The sequence below is a fragment of the Dreissena polymorpha genome, chromosome 13 (assembly GCF_020536995.1).
Source record: "Dreissena polymorpha isolate Duluth1 chromosome 13, UMN_Dpol_1.0, whole genome shotgun sequence".
Taxonomy (NCBI): Eukaryota; Metazoa; Mollusca; class Bivalvia; order Myida; family Dreissenidae; genus Dreissena; species Dreissena polymorpha.
Window position 1 is genome coordinate 71,541,203 of NC_068367.1, and position 15,802 is coordinate 71,557,004.

Consider the following 15,802-nt stretch of genomic DNA (forward strand, 5'->3'; position numbering starts at 1 on the left):
AATGCATATGTGTTAAGTGCTGTCCCTGGTAATGCATGTGTGTTAAGTGCTGTCCCTGGTAATGCATGTATGTTAAGTGCTGTCCCTGGTAATGCATGTGTGTTAAGTGCTGTCCCTGGTAAAGCATGTGTGTTAAGTGCTGTCCCTGGTAATGCATGTGTGTTAAGAGCAGTCCCTGGTAATGCATGTGTGTTAAGTGCTGTCCCTGGTAATGCATGTGTGTTAAGTGCTGTCCCTGGTAATGCATGTGTGTTAAGTGCTGTCCCTGGTAATGCATGTGTGTTAAGTGCTGTCCCTAGTAATGCATGTGTGTTAACAGGGTTGTCATTATTAACCGATTGCCAATCAAATTCATCGGTTAAAATTGCCAAAAAAATCGGTTGTTTTTGCCGAATCTTTAAAATTGCGATCGGAAGTTTTGATCATGCAAACCGACAATAATTGATGAGGAATAACTGTAGTATAGTAGAGCGACGCCCATTCAGCCAGTCCATTAACTCCGCCTAAGAGCTACTGTTTTCAATGAATTTCTCAGCGAGTGGCCAAAATTGATTTTTCCAGCTGTCAATCAAATTCTTCTTGGTAAGCACGTCAACCAATTTGCGCTCAGGCAGCCGACCCCACGTGAAACTGTATCAAATAGCTGTACATTTCACAGATTATTACTGACCGTATCTCAACGAATGTAGCGCTGTAGAGCGTAATTAACTAGTTTTTTTAGTTAGAGAAAAGGTTTCCACATATTAAAAAATGCTCTTCAATTTTCTACCAAAATAAAAGATATAAGCGACCTCTGCGCTACGAAGTTGTTATTCAGCATCTAAATATTAAAGCCGACGCTTTCTCCGAGGAAGAATGACGTGATGTTATACATGAAGTATAATTTTGGCATGATTTTCATCTGCACATGAAAAACACGAGAAATGTTTCCCTGTTGCTAGAATTTTCTTAATTTTCCGTGAATAATGAAATCTGAAAATGATTTCGGATAACACATTTAATTATACGCATTTGAAAATACCTCAATTAAATAATGCATTTGTTATACAAATGGTCATAACATATAATGTAATAAGTAGGTAAATAACGTGTTTTGAGATTGCCAAACTATGCCTACATAAAGGTCTACATGCATGAATGACCTGACAAGTTATATCACGATCCGGAATGAAAAGTACTCGGTAAAATTTAAAACAAGAGATGTGTTAGTCAGAAACACAATGCCCCCTATTGCGCCGCTTTGATGCCATAAATTTGACCTTTGACCTTGAAGGATGACCTTGACCTTTCATCACTCAAAATTTGCAGCTCCATGAGATACACATGCATGCCAAATATCAAGTTGCTATCTTCAATATTGCAAAAGTTATGAAGAAGGTTAAAGTTTTGGTTAAAGTTTTTGAATTTTTTTTTTACCTTGAAGGATGACCTTGACCTTTCACCACTCAAAATGTGCAGCTCCATGAGATACACATGCATGCCAAATATCAAGTTGCTATCTTGAATATTGCAAAAGTTATGACCAAGGTTAAAGTTTTGGGACACCAAACACACACACAACTACATACAATGACAGACAGGCTAAAAACAATATACCCCCGATCTTTTAATCCGGGGGCATAAAAAGACGCGCTTTTATTCTCAGAAATTCACTTTCGCAAACTTTTCTGAAAGGAGGTTCATGTAACAGTTTAGATTGAGTCGTCGATATGTCGTAATTACTAAATATAAACGGTTTTCAATGCTCTAAAATCGCGTCACGTGATTCACGCATGTTTAATGGGAATTCCCCAATCCCACAATTCAATTTGTATATGCACTTGCGTTTAATGGCGGACGACATTCATCGTCAATATTGGCCGTAATTTGGTTTTGAAAAAAAGAATTCGTTATAATACTGGATTATCGGGTAATGGATAGAATTGGAACATGCAAAGATCTATCAATATAATATGTTTTCATATTGTACAGTATACTAAAAATGTGAAAATCTTAAAATTTTCTATTCATTTTAGACCTCATTTTAACTTTTTATGCTCTGAGAATAACAGTATTTTGTCCCTAAAATGTCTAGAATTCGTTTTCGGTCCCCCCTACCAGGGCCTTGCCTTGGACCTAAAAGGGGGCCTAGGCAGCCCCCTTGACCCTGGCCGAATCGGTTACTTTTCAAAAATAATCCTTTGTTTACAATCATAATGACAACCCTGGTTAAGTGCTGTCCCTGGTAATGCATGTGTGTTAAGTGCTGTCCCTGGTTATGCATGTGTGTTAAGTGCTGTCCCTGGTAATGCATGTGTGTTAAGTGCTGTCCCTGGTAATGCATGTGTGTTAGGTGCTGTCCCTGGTAATGCATGTGTGTTAAGTGCTGTCCCTGGTAATGCATGTGTGTTAAGTGCTATCCCTGGTAATGCATGTGTGTTAAGTGCTGTCCCTGGTAATGCATGTGTGTTAAGTGCTGTCCCTAGTAATGCATGTGTGTTAAGTGCTGTCCCTGGTAATGCATGTGTTTTAAGTGCTGTCCCTGGTAATGCATGTGTGTTAAGTGCTGTCCCTGGTAATGCATGTGTGTTAAGTGCTGTCCCTGGTAATGCATGTGTGTTAAGTGCTGTCCCTGGTTATGCATGTGTATTAAGTGCTGTCCCTGGTAATGCATGTTTGTTAAGTGCTGTCCCTGGTAATGCATGTTTGTTAAGTGCTGTCCCTGGTAATGCATGTGTGTTAAGTGCTGTCCCTGGTTAGCCTGTAAAGTCCGAACATGCTAACCAGGGACGACACTTTTGGCATAAACATCATTTTTTGCTCAGAAGAGACTTCCTTTAAATCAATAAGGAGTTCCCTGCGAAAAGTGCAGGGACAGAATTCACTCACTTGTTCTTAGAATTAAGTCTAAAAATAAAGAATATTCTTGTAACTGTAATGTTATAATATTTTAAATAGACAATAACAGTTTATTCCGGATGTTTTGTAGTATATCAGGCGAGGCTTGAAATAATATAACGGCAAGCCTTGCGGAGCCATTATTTTATTTTTGCCGAGCCTGGTATATTACAAAAAGATCAGGCACTAATATGTTTTTCTATTTATCATACCTCTATTTACAAGAATTATTTAGCATGAATGATTATGATCTTTGACGTTTGATGTGTTAATAATGACGTCATGAGCACCTGCACTTAATATTTATCAAACATGTGTTTTGCTGTTTATCTTGATATCAAATTGTTTGTTTTGTTGAATCTGATTATATTTTACTTAAATTGATTACTTTATAGTTGATTTTGAGTAATATGACCTACCAACTATCATCGTCTGATAAAAGAACTTCCTGTGAACTGATATAAAAAAATATATCGGGCTGCCACAGTGTTATATCAGGCAGATATCAATGCAGCTGTATGACAATACAGTTTTATGTGACATGGAAGTTAACTAGACAATTTTTCATTCAGAACAAATATTTACGACATAAGCAACATATGTAACCTGGCAATTTAGAAAATCAGGCGTTAAATGACCCCTGTGCTCGAAATGTTCAGGGGTCAAAATATTTAAGTCAAGGGTAAATATGTGTCTGCATATTTGTTAAAAACAATGTACTCTGAATATGTTCCTTTGTATAAACTTCAATACAGTACTATGCAAACAACAGAAATTGTACAATATAAAATATGTTTTAGTGTTAGCCTCTTGGTCACAGATGCGTGGCAGATAACATAAATGCTTGCAAGAAAAAGCAGGATCCTGTTTCAATTGGAATCTCTGAGCCTGTATTTATTTATAAGCTGAGCATTTATTTCCAGATTTTAAGTCCATTCTTAAGTCTAAACATGGGTTGGTGAATACGAGCCCTGGATGACACTTGTGCTTGTTCATACATAAAATAAAGTTCTGATATTTGTTGATGTCTCTTGAATTCATATGAGATTGACATCTCATTGTGTTGAAGGACAATTTTTATGCTCCCTGAAATAAAATTCGGCGGAAAATGTAGTTGCCAGTTTGTCCTTCCTTACTTCCGTTCCACTTTTGTTACCGTTTATCATAGCACCTTCAATACTTTACCAATTTCTTTCATATTTTGCATGTAGGTACCTTGCATGGACCTCTACCTTTTGATCAGGTTTGAGGTCACTGGGTTCAAGGTAAAGGTCACTGAGGCTAATAATAATAGATTTTCCGTCCCACTTTTGTTACAGTTTCTCATAGCACCTTCAATACTTTACCAATCTCTTTCATATTTGGCATGTAGGTACCTTGAATGGACCTCTACCTTTTGATGAGGTTTGAGGTCACTGGGTTCAAGCTCAAGGTCACCGAGGCTAATCATAATAGATTTTCCGTCCCACTTTTGTTACCGTTTCTCATAGCACCTTCAATACTTTACCAATCTCTTTCATATTATGCATGTTGGTACTTGCATGGACCTCTACCTTTTGATGAGGTTTGAGGTTACTGGGGTCAAGGTTAAGGTCATCTAGGCTAATAATAATAGATTTTCCGTCCCACTTTTGTTACCATTTCTCATAGCACCTTCAATACTTTACCAATCTCTTTCATATTTGGCATGTAGGTACCTTGCATGGATCTCTACCTTTAGATGAGGTTTGAGGTCACTGGGTTCAAAATCAAGGTCAAGGAGGCTAATAATAATAGATTTTCCGTCCAACTTTTGTTACAGTTTCTCATTGCACCTTCAATACTTGAACAATCTCTTTCATATTTGGCATGTAGGAACTTTGCATGGACCTCTACCTTTTGATGAGGTTTGAGGTCACTGGGGTCAAGGTCAAGGTCACCAAGGCTAATAATAATAGATTTTCTGTCCCACTTTTGTTACTGTTTCTCATAGCACCTTCAATACTTTACCAATCTCTTTCATATTTGGCATGTAGGTACCTTGCATGGACCTCTACCTTTTGATGAGGTTTGAGGTCACTGGGTTCAAGGTCAAGGTCACCGAGGCTAATAATAATTGATTTTCCGACCCTCTTTTGTTACCGTTTCTCATAGCACCTTCAATACTTTACCAATCTCTTTCATATTTGGCATGTAGGTACCTTGCATGGACCTCTTCCTTTTGATGAGGTTTGAGGTCACTGGGTTCAAGGTCAAGGTCACCGAGGCTAATAATAGACTTTTTAGGTGGATATTAACACATCGATTGACAAAGCACAACATCAGGGAGCATCCATCAGTTTCACTGATATTCTTGTATTTGATTGTGGAACATGATCTGTATTTTCAATGGTTGACTTATATTGTGGGCTTTGTTAAACATGAACTGAAATGTATGTAATATTTATTTAACATAGGTTACAAATTAAAGGGGGTATTCTGGATTCACCATGAACGTCTGTATGTTTAAGTCACAAGCATGTCTTTTTAGTCAATATCATTTAATTTTGCAGGCATACCAGTAGGTCCTTATAAAATGGAGACATTGTGAATTTTATCATTCCTGGTTAAATATTTCCAAAGTAAATGCCCCTTACCTTTTCAAATAAAAGGAAAGATTTTTACGTGTGCCGGCATAAGCTAGGTTAAGTTTTTTTTTAAGCTAATCTCTTAGCAATGGCTTGAAGGATTTCATGCGTACTTAAAACATGTTTTCTCAATATTGAAATGATCAAAGCCACTATTATTTGAGAAAGGGTCAAGGTTATTGTTATTGAGTACAGACAAATGGTTTCAGCTTATAAGCTCAATAGCAAATTGTTTGTATTAGAACTATGTAGATAAATGCCAAATTTAGGAATCAAAGTGTACACTTTTATATACAAAATTGATAAAAATTGTTTTTTAAACCATGCTCCTGACATTAATTTGCCATGCCATATGGATAGTTGTTTTAACAACAACTTGCTACTTATTACAAATGTGTGGCGCTGGAATATCTTTTATACTAATGTAACATTGTCTAGATATTTCAGCCACACATATCTTTTAATAAAGGACAATAAATAAGATCATGCCTTTTTTTAGCTTGTTAACTTCATCAGTTATTTCACTTTTTACATCATTATTAACCAGGTTTTCCGAAGGAAAAAACTGGTTATTAGATTGGCGAATGCGGGCGGGCTGGCGGGCTGGCTGGCTGGCGGGCTGGCTGGCTGGCTGGCGGGCTGGCGGGCTGGCGGAATAAGCTTGTCCGGGCCATAACTATGTCGTTCATTGTCAGATTTTAAAATCATTTGGCACATTTGTTCACCATCATTGGACGGTGTGTCGCGCGAAATAATTACGTCGATATCTCCAAGGTCAAGGTCACACTTTGAGTTCAAAGGTCAAAAATGGCCATAAATGAGCTTGTCCGAGCCATAACTATGTCGTTCATCGTCAGATTTTAAAATCATTTGGCACATTTGTTCACCATCATTGGACGGTGTGTCGCGCGAAATAATTACGTCGATATCTCCAAGGTCAAGGTCACACTTTGAGTTCAAAGGTCAAAAATGGCCATTAATAAGCTTGTCCTGGCCATAACTATGTCATTCATTGTGAGATTTTAAAATCATTTGGCACATTTGTTCACCATCATGGGACGGTGTGTCCCACGAAAGAATCACGTCAATATCTCCAATGTCAAGGTCGCCACGACTAAAAATAGATTTAAAAAAAAAAAAAAAACTTACAAAGGGGGTTAATTATTTTTGGTCATTTCAAAAGTTCAGTTTGAGTTTTCTCCCTTTATCAGATTTTTTTTTCACAATGAAAACCTGGTTTTGTGACAATTTTGTCCCTTGTGATGTAATGGCATGTTAACTTGATCAGTTATTTCACTTTTTACATCATTGTGGTGTAATGGCTTGTTAACATCATCAGTTATTTCACTTTTTATATCAATGATATCATGTAATGGCTTGTTAACATCAACAGTTATTTCACTGTCAACATAATTATCATGTAATAACTTGTTAACATCAACAGTTATTTCACTGTCAACATAATTGTCATGTAATGGCTTGTTAACCTCATCAGTTATTTCACTTTTAAAATCATTGTTATGTAAAAGCTTGTAAACCTCATCAGTTCTTTCATTATAAACATCATTGTCCTGTAATGGCTTGTTAACCTCATCAGTTATTTTACTGTTAAAATCATTGTTATATAATAGCTTGTAAACCTCATCAGTTCTTTCACTATAAACATCATTGTCATGTAATGGCTTGTTAAACTCATCAGTTATTTCACTGTTAAAATCATTGTTATGTAATAGCTTGTAAATCTCATCAGTTATTTCACTATAAACATCATTGTCATGCAATGGCTTGTTAACCTCATCAGTTATTTCACTGTTAACATTATTGTCATGTTATGCTGCTACATGTCCTGTTATTTTCCTCTGTATGTGTGTTGTTGTTGTTTCAGGAAGCGTGCCAGTCTGCCTGCAGGTCTGGATCCCTCCACGGTCCTGGGTGGAATGAGTTATACATCTCTCATACAACAGGTCAGATCAGCTGTTCAGCATAAAATTTTAGCAACACTCTTGTAAAACAGGGCTTAAAGCATGTGCTTTAATTGTGGTCCCATCATAGCCTGTGCAGGTCTTAAATATGCTCATTTGACATCTTTGTTGCTGTCAATTTTGCAAAAATAATTAAAACAGATCAAAATTCTTTTGCTGATAACATGTTCCTCAGGCAGCTAGTTGTCAGTTACTGGCATAAGTATGCGCACAAAGTATTGATAAACCTGTTGCCCAAGGAAAAGTGTGAGTATGATAAGTTAGCGCTTTCATGAGGCTAGTTGAAAATGGCAAAAAACACTAACAAACAAATTTGCACTCCAGGCCCTTTTGTTTTGATTTCATCGACTTTATGAATCATTTAAAGCCTAAATTGCATAGAACATTAAATGAATTAATTTGTTATATACATTGTGTTTTTATACCCCCACAAACAAAGTTTAGGGGGGTATATAGGAGTGAGCTTGTCTGTCTGTCGGTCTGTCGGTCGGTCTGTATTAAGTGTCCGCTCTCTAATTCAAGTAGTTTTCATCCGATCTTCACCAAACTTGGTCAGAAGTTGTATCTAGATGATGTCTAGGCCAAGTTCGGACATGGGCCTTGCTGGGTCAAAAACTAGGTCACGGGGTCACTTATCGCGTTTTAAACATTCAGCATGTTGTCCACTCTCTAATTCAAGTAGTTTTCATCCGATCTTCTCCAAACTTGGTCAGAAGTTGTATCTAGATGATGTCTAGGCCAAGTTCGAACATGGGCCTTGCCAGGTTAAAAACTAGGTCACGGGGTCACTTAGTGCGTTTTAAACATTCAGCATGTTGTCCGCTCTCTAATTCAAGTAGTTTTCATCCGATCTTCACCAAACTTAGTCAGAATTTGTATCTACATGATGTCTAGGCCAAGTTCGAACATGGGATTTGCCGGGTCAAAAACTAGGTCACGGGGTCACTTGGTGCGTTTTAAACATTCAGCATATTGTCCGCTCTCTAATTCAAGTAGTTTTCATTAGAGCTTCACCAAACGTGGTCAGAAGTTGTATCTAGATGATCTTAAGTCCAAGTTCGAACATGGGCCTTGCTGGCTCAAAAACTAGGTCACGGGGTCACTTAGTGCATTTTTTAACATGCAGCATGGTGTCCTCTCTCTTATTAGCTCATCTATTTTTTGAAAAAAAATTATGAGCTATTGTCATCACCTTGGCGTCGGCGTTGGCGTTGGCGTTGGCGTTGGCGTTGGCGTTGGCGTCGGCGTCCGGTTAAGTTTTGCGTTTAGGTCCACTTTTCTCAGAAAGTATCAATGCTATTGCATTCAAACTTGGTACACTTACTTACTATCATGAGGGGACTAGGCAGGCAAAGTTAGATAACTCTGGCGTGCATTTTGACAGAATTATGTGCCCTTTTTATACTTAAAAAATTGCAAATTTTGGTTAAGTTTTGCGTTTAGTTCCACTTTTCTCAGTAAGTATCAATGCTATTGCATTCAAACTTGGTACACTTACTTACTATCATGAGGGGACTGGGCAGGCAAAGTTAGATAACTCTGGCATGCATTTTGACAGAATTATGTGCCCTTTTTATACTTAGAAAATTGACAATTTTGGTTAAGTTTTGTGTTTAGGTCCATTTTATTCCTTAAGCATCAAAGCTATTGCTTTCATACTTGCAACACTTACTAACTATCATAAGGGGACTGTGCAGGCAAAGTAATGTAACTCTGACTGGCATTTTGACAGAATTATGTGCCCTTTTTATACTTAGAAAATTGAAAATTTGATTAAGTTTTGTGTTTAGGTCCACTTTATTCCTACAGTATCAAAGCTATTGCTTTCATACTTGCAAGATTTATGAACTATCATAAGGGGACGGTGCAGGCAAAGTTATGTAACTCTGACTGGCATTTGGACGGAATTATGGGCCCTTTATACTTAGAAAATTGAAAATTTGGTTAAGATTTATGTTTTGGTCACTTTACCCCTAAAGTATCATAGATATTGCTTTCATACTTGGAACACTCACAAACTATCATAAGGGTACAGTAAAAGGACAAGTTGCATAACTCTGGTTGTCATTGTTACGGAATTATGGCCCTTTTTTGACTTAGTAACTTTTAATATATGGTTAAATTTTGTGTTTCGATCCACTCGAAGTATCAAGGCTATTGCTTTCAAACTTCAAATACTTACATGCTATCATGAGGTTACTGTACCTGGCAACTTGAATTTTACTTTGACCTTTGAATGACCTTGACTCTCAAGGTCAAATTATTAAATTTTGCTAAAATTGCCATAACTTCTTTATTTATGATTAGATTTGATTGATACTTTGATGAAACTACTCTTACCTGACATACCACAATAGACTTCACCCAAACCATCCCCCGTGCCCTCCCCCCCCTCCCCCCCTCCCCCCTCCCTCCTAATTTTTTTTTTTTTTTTTTTTTTTTTTATAAGATCATCTCACAAATGACCACCACCACCCTCACACTATACCCCCACCCACCCCCCCCCCACCCCCCCCCCCAAATTTTTTTTTGATTTTTTTTTTTTTTTTTTTTTTTTTTTTTTAAGATCATCTCACAAATTATCACCACACCCTCACACTATACCCCCCCCCCCCCCCGATTGTTTTTTTTTTTTTTTTTTTTTTTCGCTTTTTTGGAAGATAATGTAATAAATGTCCACAACCCCACACTATACACCCCTCTTCACTCCACTCCTCCCTCCTTTGTGATTGAAAATGAGAGTCCCTTCACCTTTAAAAAGAAAATAGATGAGCGGTCTGCACCCGCAAGGCGGTGCTCTTGTTCAAGTAGTTTTCATCCGATCTTCATCAAACTTGGTCAGAAGTTTTATCTAGATGATCTGAAGGCCAAGTAGCAAACATAGGCCATGCCAGATCAAAAAATAGGTCACAGGGTCACTTAGTACGTTTTACATATTGAGCATGGTGTCCGCTCTCTATTTCAAGTTTAAATCCGATCTTCACCACACTTGGTCAGAAGTTGTAACTAGATGATGTGTAGGTCAAGTTCGAACATGGGCCATGCAGGGTCAAAAACTAGGTCACGGGGTAACTTAGTGTGTTTTAAACCTCACCATGTTGTCCACTCTCTAATTCAAGTAGTTTTTATCCAATCTTCACAAAAATTGGTCAGAAGTTGTATCTTGATAATGTCTAGGGCAAGTTTGAATATGGGTCAAGCTGGGTCAAAACAAGGTTTTAAACATCACAATGTTGTCCGCTCTCTAATTCAAGTAGTTTTCATCCAATCTTCACCAAACTTGGTCAGAAGTTGTATCTAGATTATGTCTAGGTCAAGTTTGAATATGGGTCATGCCGGGTCAAAAACTAGGTCACGGGGTAATCTTAGTGCGTTTTAAACCTAACCATGTTGTCTGCTCTCTAATTCAAGTAGTTTTCAACCAATCCTCACCAAACTTGGTCACAAATTTTATCTAAATGATCTCTAGGCCAAGTTTGAACATGGGCCATGCCCGGCCTAAAACTAGGTCACTGGGTCACTTAGTGCGATTTTTAACATTCAGCATGGTGTCCGCTCTCTAATTCAAGTAGTTTACATCCAATCTTCACCAAACTTGGTCAGAAAAGTTTTATGGAGATGATCTTAAGGCCAAGTTAGAACATGGGCCTTTCTGGGTCAAAAACTAGGTCTAGGGGTCACTTAGTGCGTTTTAATAGTTGAGCATGGTGTCCGCTGTTTTTTGTGAAGACGACATGCAAAATATTATGTGTCAATGCGGCATGTGGGGGTATTCATCAAGTCTGTGACAAAGCTCTAGTTTTATTTTGATCAAGTAATTTAGTAAATAACAAAAAAATTGACCAGTGTGTACTTTTTTCAGCAAGGACAACAAAAGAAGAAACCCAAGCAGACCAGTGTGAAAAAGAAACGTAAGCAACCTAACAAATCTATACACAATGCCACTGTCTATTAGCATTGAGTTTTTGTAATGGTTTCTTAAACACTAAAGAAATAATCTGCAAAAATAATGTGGGATTAGGCAATTTTCAATAAATATGTGCATCAGTGCGATGGCTTTGTGTCCACTGTTGTAACCTTTTGTCGTTTGAGCTCATTGTCTTTTTTTGTCAGAAATTATCAATTGCTTGCCATTTAGTAACATTTGTAAGATGTACACTTTAAAATTAAAACTAAGAAAGTTAAAGTCGTGATTTTTTCTACTCTTGACTAGCTCATCTGGAGAATCTTTAAAGTAAGTTATGATTCAAATTTAAGCTGCACTTATAACTTAAACCGGTCTAAATTCTTTAAGTGTTGGCCTAGAGTAGTCTGAGCAGGCTAACAGGGATGATATTTTTTGTTTTAAGGAAGTATCTTGAAAATAAAAATCGAGTCCAGGTGGAAAGTGTCCTCCCTGATTGTTTTGTTTGAACTGCTCAGGCTAATCTGGAACGACACTTTAGGCACATTCATTAAGTCCCATTTTCCAAGTGCAAGACTCATTATACCACCACTAAACAAAGTTTAGGGGGGTATATAGGAGTGAGCTTGTCTGTCGGTAGGTCGGTCCATGTCCGCTCTCTAATTCAAGTAGTTTTCATCCGATCTTCACCAAACTTGGTCAGAAGTCGATGTAGATGATGTCTAGGCAAAGTTCGAACATAAGCCTTGCAGGTTCAAAAACTAGGTCACAGGGTCACGTAGTGCATTTTAAACATTCAGCATGTTGTCCACTCTATATTTCAAGCAGTTTTCTTTAGAGCTTCACCAAACTTGGTCAGAAGTTGTATCTAGATGATGTTTAGGCCAAGTTCGAACATGGGTCATGGCAGGTTTAAAACTAGGTCATTGGGTCACTTAGTGTGTTTTAAACATTGAGCATGGTGTCCGTTCTCTAATTCGAGTAGTTTGCATCAAATCTTCAGCATACTTGGCCAGAAGTTGTATCTAGATGATGTCTAGGTCAAGTTTGAATATGGGTCATGCCGGGTCAAAAACTAGGTCACTGGGTCACTTAGTATGTTTTACAATTTCAGCATGGTGTCTAGTCTCTAATGCAAGTAGTTTTCATCGGATCTTCACCACACTTGGTAAGAAGTTGTATCTAGATGATGTGTAGGTCAAGTTCGAACATGGGCCATGCAGGGTAAAAAACCAGGTCACAATGTCACTTAGTGCGTTTTAAACAAGAGCATGGTGTCTGCTGTTTTTTGTGAAGACAACATGCAAAATATTCTGTGTAAATGCAGCATGTGGGGGTATTCGTCACGTCTGTGACAAAGCTCTAGTTGATGTTATACCATTCTTTCAGCAACAAAGAAGCCGGCCAATACCAACCCGATGTCAAGAGCGGAGCTTGAGCGCCACCTAGAGTCCAAACAGGAGATATTCGGCATCGGGAAAACACCTGACTTCCTGCCCTCTGAAATCTTCAGCAACGAAAATTCCAACTTGGACAGGTAACAGTGGTAGATTTGATTTGGGGGAAAGGGCCCAGCCTTTCATTTTGGGGAATAATATATCAACAAAACTGAGAAATAGAAAGAAATTGGCCAAGCGGAAACTTAAAATGTTGGCATCATTTTTAGCTCATCTATTTTTTGAAAAAAAAATATGAGCTATTGTCATCACCTTGGCGTCGGCGTCGGCGTCAGGGTAAGTTTTGCGTTTAGGTCCACTTTTCTCAGAAAGTATCAATGCTATTGCATTCAAACTTGGTACACTTACTTACTATCATATGGGGAATGGGCAGGCAAAGTTAGATAACTCTGGTGTGCATTTTGACAGAATTATGTGCCCTTTTTATACTTAGAAAATTGAAAATTTTGGTTAAGTTTTGTGTTTAGGTCCATTTTATTCCTTAAGTATCAAAGCTATTGCTTTCATACTTGCAACACTTACTAATTATCATAAGGGGACTGTGCAGGCAAAGTAATGTAACTCTGACTGGCATTTTGACAGAATTATGTGCCCTTTTTATACTTAGAAAATTGAAAATTTGGTTAAGTTTTGTGTTTAGGTCCACTTTATTCCTACAGTATCAAGGCTATTGCTTTCAAACTTCAAATACTTTCATGCTATCATGAGGTTACTGTACCTGGCAAGTTGAATTTTACCTTGACCTTTGAATGACCTTGACTCTCAAGGTCAAATTATTAAATTTTGCTAAAATTGCCATAACTTCTTTATTTATGATTAGATTTGATTGATACTTTGACAAAACTACTCTTTCCTGACATACCACAATAGACTCCACCCAAACCATCCCCTGTCCCCCCCCTCCCCGAATCCCCCCCCCCCTATTTTTTTTTTTTTTTTCTAAGATCATCTCACAAATGACCACCACACCCTCACACTATACCCCCCCCCCACCCCCACCCCAATTTTTTTTTAAACGGTTGAAAAACACAACTATTTATTTTTTATTATTTTATGTTTGAAATACCGTCCAACCATCGCACCCAAGAATCCCTCCCGACCCCCCCCCCTTTCCCCACCCGAATCCCCCCCCCCTACATTTTTTTTGTTTTTTTGTTTTTTAAGATCATCTCACAAATTACCGCCACACCCTCACACTATACCCTCCCCCCCCTACCTCACCCCCCAATTTTTTTTTTTGAAACAGTTAAAAAACACTAATATTTATTTCTATTATTTTATGTTTGAAATACCGTCCAACCATCACACCCAAGAATCCCCCACCCCCTTTCCCCCCCCCCCTTCCCCCTCCCCCCCCCCCCGATTTTTTTTTTGCATTTTTTTCGCATTTTTGGAAGATAATGTAGTAAATGTCCACACCCCCACACCATACACCCCTCTTCACTCCACCCCTCCCTCCTTTGTGATTGAAAATGAGAGTCCGTTCACCTTTAAAAAGAAAATAGATGAGCGGTCTGCACCCACAAGGCGGTGCTCTTGTTCATTTTGCTCTTGCTTTAGTTAGAAAATGAGAAGCCCATAGTGATATTGCATTAAATTTCAGTATAATATTCTTTATCTAAAAAAATAAGATAAAATGCCAATTCAAACAAATGTGTTTGTTTTATCTGTCTGTAATAAGTTTGTTTTGAATACACACTATTGTTTTATTTTATTCTCTTATTTATATTACTAAAATGTTATATGACCTTTTTGACATATTAATAGATTGACTGAAGATTAAATATTTAATTCATTGTTGTTCAGAAAGTTTCTCTTTCAATTCAATATATATAGTCATACATGTATTCAATTTTCTGGTGTAAAATGGTACTAATGAGCATCGTCTTGATAATTTGACTTAATAACTAAAACAAATTATATATTGCAACAAATCTTTCTTGTTGAATCAGCCAAGGATTAGCACAGTCTTGTAATATCTTGTAATATAATTGATACAGTCTGACCTTGTTCAGGGAAAGAAACTAATGTTTTACAATTAATTACCCACTGGGGCAACGCTATTTAGTATTTTGGTTGCCCAGCTAATGAATAAAGAGCCTAGTACCATTTACATGTAGTATCATGTGTATCTAATACTTTTTTTAAATAAAATAATAGATAACTAAACAACAACATGGCTATCATGACACACTTTCTGTGTATTATGTCTTCATGTGAGTCTGAGTTGAATCATTTCCTTGCCCTTGACAAATGAATATTTTTAAACTAATTATAAATCGACAGTGGCCAATTTTTATTAAATGTTTAATTGCACTGAATTGTTTCAAGCTTTAAAAGGCTAGTTGCCTGGCCAGACTATCAACCTTAGAATTTGAGTTGCCCAGGCCAAAATCTACTGGCCAGGTTCACGGCTAAACAATAATTTCCATCCCTGTTGTTAATACCTACATCATGCCAGACTAGCCAGCTTATTTGGATGGGCGTAGGGCTGTCAATCCAGAGTCTGCAAGTTACTCCTATTCCTGGACAAATAACCTATGTGGCTGGAGTAGAAGTAAAATAATTTGAACGGCAATACTTAACTGATAGTCCGCTACTTAAGTAGGCAAGTTGTCTGTTACTGTGTGCATGTTTGTCTAAGCTTGCCTATGGAAAGTGTAGGTCAATTCAATACCATTATTGTACTGAAAGACAGTTAAATACAAACATTTGAGCCTTGTTCTGGAAAAATGGGCTTTAATGCATGTGCATAAAGTGTCATCCCAGATTAGCCTGTGCTATTCTTGAAGGCCAATAAGGGATGACACTGTCCATCCAAACTGGATTTTTCGCTTAGAAGAGACTTTCTTTAAATGCCAACACAATTAAAGCTGAAAGTGTTGCCCCTGATTAGCCTGTGCATACTTCACAGGCTCGTCTGGGATGACACTACACACTAGCATTAAACCCTATTTTCTCAGAGGGAGGCTCACA

The 15,802-nt window shown here is 37.6% G+C and overlaps 1 protein-coding gene across 2 annotated transcripts in view; it reads left to right on the forward strand.

The window, feature by feature from the left end:
- LOC127855792 (INO80 complex subunit E-like) overlaps positions 1-15,802 on the forward strand; it is a 28,117-nt gene that overhangs the window by 10,162 nt on the left and 2,153 nt on the right. For both annotated transcript variants that reach the window (XM_052391602.1, XM_052391603.1), the window contains exons 5-7: positions 7,369-7,447; positions 11,328-11,376; positions 12,759-12,906. In XM_052391602.1, coding sequence (XP_052247562.1) covers positions 7,369-7,447; positions 11,328-11,376; positions 12,759-12,906 — 276 coding nt within the window. The remainder of the gene's footprint in view (positions 1-7,368; positions 7,448-11,327; positions 11,377-12,758; positions 12,907-15,802) is intronic.